The sequence below is a fragment of the Hippocampus comes genome, unplaced genomic scaffold (assembly GCF_001891065.2).
Source record: "Hippocampus comes isolate QL1 unplaced genomic scaffold, H_comes_QL1_v1.1 scaffold90, whole genome shotgun sequence".
Taxonomy (NCBI): domain Eukaryota; kingdom Metazoa; phylum Chordata; class Actinopteri; order Syngnathiformes; family Syngnathidae; genus Hippocampus; species Hippocampus comes.
Genome location: NW_017804912.1, coordinates 125849 through 139050, shown reverse-complemented (window position 1 = coordinate 139050; position 13202 = coordinate 125849). Strand labels below are relative to the sequence as shown.

At 47.4% G+C, this 13202-nt stretch overlaps 1 protein-coding gene across 1 annotated transcript in view; it reads right to left on the bottom strand.

Annotated features, from left to right (window-relative positions):
* Positions 1 to 13202, bottom strand: part of LOC109525029 (protein SZT2-like) — a 51550-nt gene that overhangs the window by 26507 nt on the left and 11841 nt on the right. Inside the window, exons 30-57 of the mRNA XM_019885257.1 lie at positions 12766 to 13086; positions 12406 to 12541; positions 12225 to 12341; positions 11863 to 11932; positions 11606 to 11791; positions 11233 to 11424; positions 10726 to 10903; positions 10308 to 10382; positions 10013 to 10151; positions 9790 to 9925; positions 9570 to 9690; positions 9348 to 9500; positions 8718 to 8820; positions 8493 to 8607; positions 8032 to 8119; positions 7840 to 7958; positions 7353 to 7517; positions 6912 to 6996; positions 6406 to 6585; positions 5893 to 6090; positions 5187 to 5395; positions 4194 to 4354; positions 3647 to 3744; positions 3430 to 3562; positions 1380 to 1510; positions 1133 to 1180; positions 783 to 943; positions 110 to 295 (exon numbers count right to left, since the gene is read on the bottom strand). Of these exons, the coding sequence (XP_019740816.1) occupies positions 110 to 295; positions 783 to 943; positions 1133 to 1180; positions 1380 to 1510; positions 3430 to 3562; positions 3647 to 3744; positions 4194 to 4354; positions 5187 to 5395; positions 5893 to 6090; positions 6406 to 6585; positions 6912 to 6996; positions 7353 to 7517; positions 7840 to 7958; positions 8032 to 8119; positions 8493 to 8607; positions 8718 to 8820; positions 9348 to 9500; positions 9570 to 9690; positions 9790 to 9925; positions 10013 to 10151; positions 10308 to 10382; positions 10726 to 10903; positions 11233 to 11424; positions 11606 to 11791; positions 11863 to 11932; positions 12225 to 12341; positions 12406 to 12541; positions 12766 to 13086 (4004 nt within the window). The remainder of the gene's footprint in view (positions 1 to 109; positions 296 to 782; positions 944 to 1132; positions 1181 to 1379; positions 1511 to 3429; positions 3563 to 3646; positions 3745 to 4193; positions 4355 to 5186; positions 5396 to 5892; positions 6091 to 6405; positions 6586 to 6911; positions 6997 to 7352; positions 7518 to 7839; positions 7959 to 8031; positions 8120 to 8492; positions 8608 to 8717; positions 8821 to 9347; positions 9501 to 9569; positions 9691 to 9789; positions 9926 to 10012; positions 10152 to 10307; positions 10383 to 10725; positions 10904 to 11232; positions 11425 to 11605; positions 11792 to 11862; positions 11933 to 12224; positions 12342 to 12405; positions 12542 to 12765; positions 13087 to 13202) is intronic.

Sequence of the window (13202 nt, the reverse complement as noted above, 5' to 3'; positions counted from 1 at the left end):
CCCCTGCTGCGGCCTGCGCAGCAGATGATGGCCTTACAGGTCGCTTCCACCTCAGCTGGCAGAAGCGCCGGCAGATGTTAGCCCGGTGACGTGAGCGAGTGCCACATACCCGCTTGGAATGGATGTCGTGGAGCGGCGCGTCGGAGAAGCAGTGGTGATGGAACAGGCCCATCTTCTGGCTGAGCAGGCAGTGCAGCACGTGGGCCCTTGCGTTCTGCCACTTGACCAGGCGGACCAGCTCGCGGTTGAGTGAGGCGCCCAGGTCCACCGACCAGTTGTAGCTGTACAGCGTCACCTGCAGGCGAGCGACATACAACGCATCAAATTGAGGAGACTGGGGGGGGTGCTATTTTGTTCTGCTGTACATCTATTGTGGACCACAAAATAGCAGCGCACTATTTTCTTTGAGACAGTAAATTTGAAAGACGAATGGCAGCAGGAAGCATTTCGTTTTGCCCAGTTTTTTGTTTTAGATGATTTACTCTCAAATCCTCTTTAATCCTGCTTTTTACGCCTACAGAAAGCAACGGCTGTATGTTCGTCAAGTAATGTACATCTTTGGGCATGATTATTTCTGTACGTTGTGAGATGATGCGTTTATTAGGCTGGAGAACAATTGATATTACTGCAGGTTATTGAGGAGCTGTGACTGTCTCCGTGTCTCCATATGTAAAGGGATTTGGCCCGATCTAAATCAAACTGAAGTGAACTGAATTTGTGTGATGTGGTCCAGTTTCCAGCCACATCACACGTTAGAACAACCTACAATTGTCCTCAGTCACCTTTTTGTCCAAGATGCGAATGAGGAGGAACCTCTGGCGGGGTGCCGGTGCTGACGCCCAGCCCGCCTGCTGCTGCTGCTGCTGTCCCGAGAGGCTGGAGCAGTCACCCTGCTGCTGTTGTTGCTGCTCAGAGGCCTCAAAGCGCTGGAGGCCTTTGTGAGCTGGACACAGGACAGAAGGGCAAGGACATTTCTGAAGATGTTCATTCAACCATAACCGCATTGTATGCTCGATGGACCATTCCATAATGGATGTAAACAAAATTCACCAAGGTACTTGTTTGAATAAAATTGCACGTTTTGGGCCCTCATTCGAGTTTGGTTTGTTAAGATAGAAGAAGTCCTACTTACGTGTGAACCTATTAAGCGGCGCCACGTTTTCCTCCTCTAAACTCTCATCTGTGGCCAACGCGAGATGCAAAGACGGGACGGATGTGAGACGTGCGACAAGAGACAGAACACACGGCTCAACTCGAAGTCATGTTGAGACAACACACACGCGTGCATTAGACACACATCACGCAAAGACGTACAGGTGAGGTGAATGAGGACGTGATGTGTGGTCGTTAAGGATGTGGTTCAGTTGGGTCGTCTTTACCTTGCTCGGTGCTGCAGTACCACTGTTGGAAGTTCCTCCCAATGATGATGAAGCTGCAGGAGGCCTTGGGAGGACGCCACAGGTTTTGCACGGCAGATAAAGGAACGAAGATGTCTCCCGATACGGGACAGCTGGAAGCAGACATGAATTTTTGACTGCATTCATTTTGTTTGTTTAAAGAAATAAAAACGGCATTGGCATGCAGCGCTGACCTGAGATACAAATTTATAATTTGTCACATGACTACGCTCGTAACTCAAAACACCTCATATTTTTTCTCAGAGAAATTTATTTAAATGTCGATCAATGATATACATCAGATTTAAAAAAAAAACTTTAATATTTTCATTCCTTCACTCAACAACGGGACAATATTTCCATTGGACAGAGCAGAAAACGCACAAACAAATGAGTTAGAGCAGTTTCTGGTTTGGCCCTTAACATGCAAAAATGTTAATTAAAAATAGAATAAATAATGACAATAATGACAAATGAGTATCTCAGTGGCATTCATTTTGTAACTAAATAAATGCTCACTGAGATTTATTTAAAAAAAGAAATGAACGGCTACTCCATATTTTAAAGTGCCTTCAGGGTTCAGGGGAACGTCGCCGTCTTTCGATTTGCTGTGTGCAGATTGGCCGTGACAATCACCGACCTGGTCTTGACGAAGACCTTGACGTTGGTGTCGGCAGCCAGCGATCCCACCAGATTGACCAGCTCGGCCAGGATGGAAGGCAGCAGGAAGTGGGACGCCACATCGGCCGAGCACTGCTGAATAGACGGGCAGCCTGTACGAAGCAGAAGGAAAAATAAATGATTACCGACAATTATAAAATGATCAAAAAAAGTGATTGACGCTGCTGCTGCTGCTGGCCCGAGAGGCTGGAGCAGTCACCCTGCTGCTGTTGTTGCTGCTCAGAGGCCTCAAAGCGCTGGAGGCCTTTGTGAGCTGGACACAGGACAGAAGGGCAAGGACATTTCTGAAGATGTTCATTCAACCATAACCGCATTGTATGCTCGATGGACCATTCCATAATGGATGTAAACAAAATTCACCAAGGTACTTGTTTGAATAAAATTGCACGTTTTGGGCCCTCATTCGAGTTTGGTTTGTTAAGATAGAAGAAGTCCTACTTACGTGTGAACCTATTAAGCGGCGCCACGTTTTCCTCCTCTAAACTCTCATCTGTGGCCAACGCGAGATGCAAAGACGGGACGGATGTGAGACGTGCGACAAGAGACAGAACACACGGCTCAACTCGAAGTCATGTTGAGACAACACACACGCGTGCATTAGACACACATCACGCAAAGACGTACAGGTGAGGTGAATGAGGACGTGATGTGTGGTCGTTAAGGATGTGGTTCAGTTGGGTCGTCTTTACCTTGCTCGGTGCTGCAGTACCACTGTTGGAAGTTCCTCCCAATGATGATGAAGCTGCAGGAGGCCTTGGGAGGACGCCACAGGTTTTGCACGGCAGGTAAAGGAACGAAGATGTCTCCCGATACGGGACAGCTGGAAGCAGACATGAAGACATTTTTGACTGCATTCATTTTGTTTGTTTAAAGAAATAAAAACGGCATTGGCATGCAGCGCTGACCTGAGATACAAATTTATAATTTGTCACATGACTACGCTCGTAACTCAAAACACCTCATATTTTTTCTCAGAGAAATTTATTTAAATGTCGATCAATGATATACATCAGATTTAAAAAAAAAACTTTAATATTTTCATTCCTTCACTCAACAACGGGACAATATTTCCATTGGACAGAGAAGACAACGCACAAACAAATGAGTTAGAGCTGTTACTGGTTTGGCCCTTAACATGCAAAAATGTTAATTAAAAATAGAATAAATAATGACAATAATGACAAATGAGTATCTCAGTGGCATTCATTTTGTAACTAAATAAATGCTCACTGAGATTTATTTAAAAAAAGAAATGAACTGTTACGCCATATTTGAAAGTGCCTTCAGGGTTCAGGGGAACGTCGCCGTCTTCCGATTTGCTGTGTGCAGATTGGCCGTGACAATCACCGACCTGGTCTTGACGAAGACCTTGACGTTGGTGTCGGCAGCCAGCGATCCCACCAGATTGACCAGCTCGGCCAGGATGGAAGGCAGCAGGAAGTGGGACGCCACATCGGCCGAGCACTGCTGAATAGACGGGCAGCCTGTACGAAGCAGAAGGAAAAATAAATGATTACCGACAATTATAAAATGATCAAAAAAAGTGATTGACGGAGAGCGCGGCGTACCGAGCTCAGCCATGAAGGTGATCCAGGGCTGGCAGGTGAGCTGGTAGATGGGATGCAGGGCGCCCACGTCGCCCTGCTCCAGCTGGCATGCTTGCCTCCTGAAACCACAAAATTGGGCATTTCTTTTCTCCAAGTTAAAGAGAATTGAGTGCTTACGAAATGTTCTTGCACACCACGCAACACGAGAACCTTTGCCCCCCCCCCCACCCCTCCTAAAAGTGGAAGTTCGTTTCTCAATTAAAATGAATGTATTCATCGGTTTATTCATTTGTTTGTCATTAAATAATGGGGGGATTAATTGATTCTTAGCAATAAAAACAAATTTAAAAATATAGATTTTTAACAAACTATAAATAGACTTTTAACTTCTATGAAATAATTACATTAATTAGAAATAACACATTTCCAAAATGAGTATGAATTATTCTTATTACAATTAAGTGTTTCACGTATTTTATTTATTTAAGAATGAGTTGGTTCAACTGTCTCAAAGTTTTGTTTTGTTTTGTTTTTTTCCTCCACCGAACGCGCGTCTGACTACCTGTACCTTTGTGCCTGTTCAAGTTCGCCGAGCCTCTCTTGCGACCACTGCTGCTTGACGCTGTCTGTCTTGTGGCGGCGCCGCACCACGCGACCCTCCTCGCCTCGCTCCGGCACGATATCGTCCGTGGTTTTTGGACTGCCCAGCTCAGACGAATCGGGTTTGCTCTGCGGCCACAAACAACAGCAAGAGGTTCGGGCCCATGCCACGTATGCCAGTCGGGGGAAGGAAGACGTGCTACCATTGGAGCAACCATAGCAGCCGTGGCTAATGTAGGGTGCATACGGGTGTTCCCATTTTGAGTGCACAAGGAACCCCCCCCCCAAAACCCTCTGGAAATGTCCTCATCAGACTTTGTGCTTCAAAAAGTTAAAAAAAGAAATAGCAAGGCACTTTTGGGCAGTGAAAAGCAAAAAATGTAAGGGGCTGTAATCCCAGAACAAACACTGACGTGGTAGCAAAGTCCAGCACAAGGCACTAAATGTCCGCAGTCCAGATCCAAGCCAGAGTCCACAGTCTGGCAGTCAGAGATTCTGACTTGCCCCTGAACAGGAAACGTGCACGATGGATGAGGAATCCAACATGTCCTTTTCAGGGACTGGGGGAGCATGCAGGTCCTCAGTCAGTCAGTCTTCGACTCTGGTCTCAATCTGAGCAATATAAGTGCCGAACGCTCGTAACTCAAAACACCTCATATTTTTTCTCAGTGAAATGAATTTAAATGTCGATCAATGATATACATCAGATTAAAAAAAAAAATTTTTTTTTCTCAGGCGCCGTGGTTTCTTGCAAATCAAATGAAGCCTTGTACGTACAGAAAGCAAATAGGGCTCTTTTTGTCACAATTTTGCCCCTTCCCGACAGAAGATGACAAATGCCAGAACATTCTATGTTACATGACATTATCCGATAAGATTCTCCAGGGTTCTGTGTTAAGTACCGAGTACTTTTGCCAGTTGTGCTAACTCACTAATTCGCGAGGCTTCTCTTCCAACGTACCAGAATGTCCCAGAAGCTGCGGCGCGTGCTTCTTCCAGTGGGCGTCGTGGATTCGGGCGTGCTGGATCCCGTCATGCCAGCGGTGGCGCTGCCGCCGCTGCCAGGGTGCCCTAAGGTGATGGGCGAGGGGCTAGTTCTGAATACCCGAGAGCCGCTACGCTGCCTAGGTGTGTCCTTTGCCTCCTTCGCCTCAGGCAGACTCAAGGCACCTAAACATTGGAAATCAAAACAAAAGGTGAGTGCCCAAAATAATGAGTCCTCAAAGGTTGGACAAGACGACTGATGAGTGATTTTACCTCTGCGGGACATTGTGTGCAAATATGAAACTATTTATTTGCATCTAATTGGTACAAACATTCAATAATTAAAACTAAGACAATTTAAAGTCTTGAGTATGGGATCTAGAGTAGTAGAGATATATCAAAAATAAATATGTAATTTACAGGTTAAAAATATGTACTGTGATTGTGAGTATGAATGGTTGATGTAGTCTATGTGTGCCCTGCGATTGGCTGGCAACCAGTTCAGAGCGTACTCCGTCTACTGCCCAAAGAGAGCTGGGATTGGCTCCAGCACGCCTGCGAGCCTCGTGAGGAAAAAGCGGATTGGAAAATGGATGGATGGGTGATAAAATGGCATTTTTGTCATGATGTCTCATGCAACGTTTGGTGTATTCTGCACCAGTGGGTGGCCGGCGTGGTGTCACCTTTGGCGTGGTCCTTGCCTGGGGTGTGCGTGTTGGCGCAGGGCAGGCAGAGCGGGTTGGGCAGCACACGTAACTCCATGAGCACATCGCACAGGGCGTGTCGCAGCGCCCCCTGCAGCCTATCGGCCAGCTGCGCCGGGCTCACGTTGCCTTGCTCCCAGACGTCGAAGCGCACCAGCAGTGGCGCTGCTGCCGCCTCTACATAGTTATTCAAATCAATAAAATGAAGGGTCAGATTCAAACAAGTCTGCGAAAATTCATGATTATCTCAACTGAACCTTTTTTCAAGACAAATGAAGCGGTATCTAATTTTAAAATGCATTTTGAAAAGAATAAATGAGTATCATTCACCTGTCATTTGCATATTTTTTCTCAGTCATTTGCTGGCCACAAACGAATTCAACATCTCATGACAAAGACTGTATTATTAATATTTGACTGTAACACAAAACGAGTAACATGTAACCTATTATATTTTGGAAGCAATAAACCAAACATAACGCAATGCTTCACCTTGGCTCCAGCCGTCATGCACAGAATCGGTTTTCACTCTCAGCACGGTGGTCAGGCGCTCAAAGTGTTCCGGCTGCAGCGGGGTGGAACAGCTGTTGGTCTCTTTGCCGCAGTCCGAGGCGAGTGTCTGAAAGGGGTGCCCCGTGGCATCCACGAACGTCAGAGTAATGCAGGCAATTCCTGCCAGGTGGGAGATGGTGTTATCCATAAACGCTGAACTGGATCAAAGTAGAATTTGTGTCTTGTGCGATTGAATAGGGATTTTGTTTTGGCCCAGCAGCAATCGCAATTCACTCAGGCCGGACTGGTTTGGGGCCGAAATAGGTTGCTGTGCAAATTCAAAGTAAAGCATTGGGACTGTAGAAAAGGATAAAATGGGAAAAGTGCCCAGAAATGCTCCTGACAATGTACAACATAAATCTCCCCACTTGCAATCGTCTGCCCGCGTACTCTTTTGAGCCATCTATTTATCCAAGACAGTACAAACAAAGTGACAGGACGTATACCTTTGCCTCCCGTCCCCTGACCTCCGGGCTTGTTGTAGAGGTAGATGTTGCCATCCGCCACGTCGGTGTTCGAATGAAAGCAGTGCTGCAGAAGGAAGATGGATTTGATCTATTTGGTAATATTTCATCATTGAACGGAACAAATTGAGGTGTACAGTTGCATTCACCAAGGTCATGGTAATCTGCAAAATTTGAAAGGAAAACCATTCTTGTGTGGAGATTATCCTTTAATTCAAGAGGCGCTTTTAATTCAAAAATTAAGGTCCAGTCAGGACTCAGCAGTCTAGTCTATTGTATTGTTCAAAATGAAGGGACATTACTTTGAGGACAACAATTCCTGGACAGAGAAACACTGCTGCAGCCATCTATGTCAAAGGTTAAGATAGACAAGAATCTAATTGGCTACATTCTTTTGCGGGGCTGAAAAAGTCGAGGCGCTACCTTGAAGTGGTGCGCCGTGTTGCTGTCTGTGTACTTGGGCACATGCAGGAAGATGAGCAGGTTCTGGCGGAGGTAGTGAGACACGGCCGAAAGCCACGGGAGACAGAAGGCGGGGAGGCCGAACGTCATCACCTCGCTGGAGGGAGAGCCTGACGGCTGGATGAACTGAACACAGCGGATGAAGCAGAATGAGCCTCTTTCAAACACACACACGCACACGCACACACACACACACACACACACACACACACACACACACACACACACACACACACACACACACACGTTCATGTAAACATCAGCCGGAAGGTGGAGTCTTTTAGCTAAAAAGCATATGAATGGTTTTTCCGCAGTTTCCTTTCACACCGGTGCTGTTCTGTCTTTTGATACGAGAAAAATTGCCAGAACAACTCGGAAAACCACCACAGAGAGGCATGAAAATGCCATTGTGAGCAGTGTAAAATGTGCTGTGTAAAGAAGAAGTGACCTCCACGTCGGCGGGTGTCAGCTTGCAGTTCCTGACGAGCATGACGGTGATGATATCCAGCGTGGTTTCATCCAGACGTTTGCGCAGAACCTTCAACAGCTCGTCCGTGATCTCGGGACCTATCGAGCGCAGACAACCATCAGCAGAATTTCTTTGACATTATGGCGGCGTCGAAGATATCCCGCCTGTTACCTGCATTGCCCACCCCATGCACCAACAGCAGGATGTGCTTGTCCACCTGGCCCACTGGACGAGAACCCTCCAGAGACGACCTGGAACCCTGAGAGCCCAAACATTTGGCATCAGTGAGCATCATTCAGCACTTGATGGACACGTCATTTGGTGCACAGGAGAAGTTAATTGTTGTTTGAGGATGAGGACAGACAAGCGTCGGCGTGGAGCGCGGATGTGGATTTGGAACTGAGAGTTGGCCCTTGGAATTGAAGCGGATTTACAACATAAGCTTGAAATGGCTGCTTCAAAACAAAATGTCTGATTTCCTATGTGTTTTTGGGCATGGATTTTGAGACTTTTTGGGGAGTCTACTCATAGTAGAAATCATCTCGTATATGTGGTTCAGTTTTGTAGCAATCAGACAAAATCTATAAGGCAAGTTGAACAAGAAGCATTAACATATTTTTAAATCAATGTACCATGAGGTCTTCGGAGAACAGAGGCTCCTGACTTCTGGCCAGGCTGAGGGACCGAGAGGTGTGGAGGCCGCCGTCCATATCAGAATATTTGCCTGTTTGAGACGTCTCATAAAGTCTGCGTGGGATCAAGTGACATGTAAACCGGCAACCAAAATGTAATGCAAGTTAGGAAAGGCAAAAAAAATGAAGGCTTGTTCACCGACAGACAGAGAAGATGTCACCAACCTGAGGTAGAAAACAGATTTGGTGGTACGCTCCTGGTAGACAAACATATTCTTCCTGTTGACCACACAGAAGGAGTTGAGCACGGAGCGTAAGGCCTGGATGGCTGAAATTAATAGACATGGAGAAACCAAATCAAGAAACTCCTGCAGAGCAGCATCTCAGTGCATGAATTAATACTTGATTAGGTTGGTCGCTTCAAAGCAAAACAGCAGTCTTCCTGCGACTTTTCAGGCGTGGCTTCTTGAACTTTTTTTTGACAGGGTCAGGGGGGTCTACCCATGCTAGACAAGTCCACAAAAGTTTGGACGAGTGGTGAGTGCGTTGACCTCGCAGTGCAGAATGTGAGTGCGGATGGTTGTTCACCTCTGTGTGCCCTGCGATTGGCTGGCAACCGGTTCAGGGTGCCCCCCGCCTACTGCCCAAAGACAGCTGGGATAGGCTCCAGCTTGCCCCACGAGCCTTGTCGTTGGGCAAGCCGGATTAGAAAATGGATGGATGGATAGCTAGAACAGATTAATTTTTCAAGATCCGTGAAATGGCCAAAAATGATTTAAAAAATGGCCCCTTCGAATCAAAATGTCACATATACCATTTCTATATTTTGGTTCTCCTCACGACAGACGTGCCTACCTCTGGACACACCCATGTTAGGTCCCATCTTGAGTCTTGGGTGTATGTGGATGACGGTACACCACACCACGTCACAGGAAAAGTGTCCAGGGATGAAGTGCATTGTGGCGGCCAGGTAATCTCTGGCCTGGTAGCTCTCCTCAGCGTGGTAATCTGCAATGCATGAACACAAAACGCCGCTTACTACACAACTATGCGACGTCAAAGCACAGACCAACTGACCGTCCGAGGTGTTGCGCCTCTGCCGGTATGCGGACTCGCTCTTCCAAATGTCCTCCTCGCTCTCTGCCACCAGCAGGGAATTGCACACGTGGCTGTCGTGAAGGTCCTGCAGCAGCATATGCTAATATGGACAAAAAAAAAAAAAAAACAAGATGTATGGCAATGAGCATCACCACAGCGGTTGTAGAAAAGATATCAATTGTAGTGTTGGTGCTGTTACCTGGTTAACTCTGCGACACAGCTCTCCAATTTTCTTTACCACCATCTGATGCAGTTGTAAATATTCCGGCAGCTCTTGCTTGTCCTCCCGGCTTTCCTGCTCTTTGCCATTCATCTCCCGTTCCTCACTCACACTCCTGCACATATTAAATAAATCTACGACTTTCTGGCTCAGACATGAATCATGAGTTGATGTTTGGAAGGTTCTTGAGGACCGGTCTTACCTGGAATGGGAGTAGACCTTGACTCTGTCCTGGTGAATCTTCGCTATGAGCCAGAAGTCGGGCATCCGAGGTGTCTGACTTTCTTGCTCATCCAGGGTGGGACTTTCACACTCAGAGTCGCTGCTGCCGCCATCATATCCTTTGAAGAAAAAAAAAAAAAAGCAGTTCCACAAGGTTCAATGCAAGGCCCCCATGCATTTCTGATGGATAATGTTACAACACACGATTCAAGAAGAGGATTCTGTCCGACGCTTTTTTGTTGTTTTGCTTTAAGAACAGAGGTCTTCAAACTCACCCTGCATGTCGGAATCCAAACTTCCTTGGCTTGAGATGACGCTCTGCACACGACTTGGCCTCAGCTTGCCGCAGCCTGTGAAAGACAATAGTTTGCTGAGCATCCCTAAACAAGATTATTGGGTTGGATAGAGCAGCTAGGCGTTGGGATATCTGTCGTGCTACTTGCCTTTGTTTATGATTTACTGTCTACCCCTGTTCAAATGCCAGGTTTTAACCGGTGTTAAACGGGAGTCAGCATATACCATTTAAAGTGCAGAAAAACAGCAAATATGTTTCAGATGCTTGAGCAAGCCCCAAAAATGGCCAATCCCACCGCAGCATCTTTTGAGGTGGTCCCAAAACAGACGTGGCTGTATTTCAGCGATCTGTTCATTGTACGGTTACTCGAACAGAAATGCACCGTGGGGTCGACTCACCATGAGAAGCGGACTGCACCGACTCGGCGAGGCTGACGCTGGAGGGAGTCTTGGGGGGCGAGGTGGGCTCGTTCAGCAGCAGAAGGCTAACCGAGCTCTGTGTGTTTCCGCCATCGGTTTTCAAGAATCCGACCGGTTCGTCAAATTCTGCTGTGGTGTCAGTTGTGAAGTTGGCGGCCTGCAGGCAAAACAATTACAAGTGACTGGTTGTTTAACGTCCCTGTAAAGTGAAAATAATTGTGTCTTTATTTTACATTTTTTCTCACCCACCTCACACTAGCCACACACAGCCTTTCTCCGCATGACATGCACACACTCACAGCGGATAATGTGGCGCGATAAAGCAGCCACGCCCGTTATAGCTTCACAATTTTATAACAGGGTTGTCAGTCTTACACGTTTTCAGCGATAGTTTTCAAACATGTAAAGAATTTTGAAACCAACCTCTGAATTTATTTTAAAGGATCTTTAAAGACTTAAAGGCTGAGACATTTTAGACTCTCTCACCACATCTTCGGGATCAACCTTGCTCTCCAAGACAGACTCTTCCTGAGGCGGGGTTCTGTTAGCGGCAATGCTCTCTGACAGCTTCTTGACGACGTGGATCCTTTGAGGGTGTAGCCGGCTCAGAGACACATAGTAGAAGCTGTCCTGCTCACTGTTGAGCACGTAGCCAGAGAGTGCCATACGACGGAACTCCTGCAAACAAACAAACACGTAAAGCAGAAAGTCAGGACAACAGACATGACTTCTCCTACCCTGTTGTGTTGAAAGGACCTGTCGCTGTCTGACAACTTTTTCCCACCCGACACTGACGTCAGCGGATTATATGGATTTTAACTCTAGTATCAAAGCAGTCATAGCGAGCGGATCAACTCGCCTCCTTGAACTTGTCCAGCGACTGCTCAGGCCTGAAGACAAACTGCAGCGGGACGTCCTCGCTGCGACAGTGCGGCCGCCCGGCCGAGCGAACCACATGCTGCGCCACCTTAAGCAGCGTGGCCGGGCCGATGGTGCGTGAGCGGCGCAGCGCCGACACGATCTCGTCTTCCAGCAGCCAGCGGACCTGATGGAAAGGAAATGTCAAAGGACATTTGGCGGCCAGTACGGGGCAGGAAGGTGTCACGGCACACTGACCTCGTCCATGGTAGCCAGGATAGCCAGCTTGTGAGGAAGAGGCAGCTTAGACAAAGGTTCGCCACAGACCCTGACAGAAAAATGCTGATAAACAATCAATATGCATTTTTTTTCAAATAAAATGTGGGGAAAATGTAGAAAACTGTATCTTGTATACTGTGTATGTAGAGTTTCATTTGCAACTAATTAAGTCAAGAACGAGAAGAGCGACACTGCCACCTTCAAAGAGGCTAATTTTGACAAGACATCCATTTGGATGGATGGATATCTCCTTGAAGTGCAAATATGTGGTCCCTTGATGAATGCAAACCTGCCTCACGTTAAACAGAATCCAAACCCACAGAGTAACTTGGGACACTCACATGTCCACATCAGCTCCCTTCAGCCCCTCCAGCATGGCCGACAGCTCCTCGTCCGACCGATACGACGACGGCTGTCCCGGTGAACGGTTCAGGGACACGCTGCTCTCAGACGTGTACCTGCGAGTACACAGACGCGACGCGATGATTATTTTAAACGCCGCATTAGACGCCACCGCCTCACCTGTTGTGATGAAAATCGGACATGACTTCGATCTCCAGAGGAAGGGTGAGGACAAAGATGTCCAGGGTGACCGAGAGCTCGTTCAGGTCCACTGACTGTAAAGCCTTGGCGTCCTCCAGGCAGGAAATGATCTCACCTGCAGGCACAACATTCACAAGCAAGTCACAGGTGTTACACTTCACAACTTGGTTCTGGGTTTTCACACAGCTACCCACCAGTCACAGTTGAAGTAGTACCTTGAGATATGAGTTAAAATCTAAAACGGTGCTTCGCTGCCATCTACTGGTGGTTGTGCATCACTAAGGTTTTTTTCCAAGCCTGGCCACTGTACATACTTTGACAAAATGGGCATTTACTCACCTAGGCAGGTGGGCAGGCTGTGTATGGGTGTGGATCCGTGGCAGCTCTTGGCGTTGACAGAGCAGGTAACGTGCAGGAAGAGTGGCGGCATGTCCATCTGCGGCCCCTCTGCCTCCAGCAGTGAGTCTCCTTCTTCCAGGATGCTGAAGGAGTCCTGGTCCTGGTCCTGGTCCTGGTCCTGGTTGACCGTGTTGGAGTCCGAGTGCGAGTGGTCCTCGCCGCCACTGAGGCTTCTGATGCTGCCGCCGCTGGGCTGCTCTTCGTATTCCACCACCAAGTCGTTGTCGCTCTCTGTGGTGATGCAGCCGCCGGACGCCATTTCTACAATCAGAGATGAAAGTGGACTTTTCTGAAAATTCCGGAAAAAATAAATAAATAAATGTGTGTGCGCGCACACACACCCACACACACACAAACACACACACCCACTCACACAC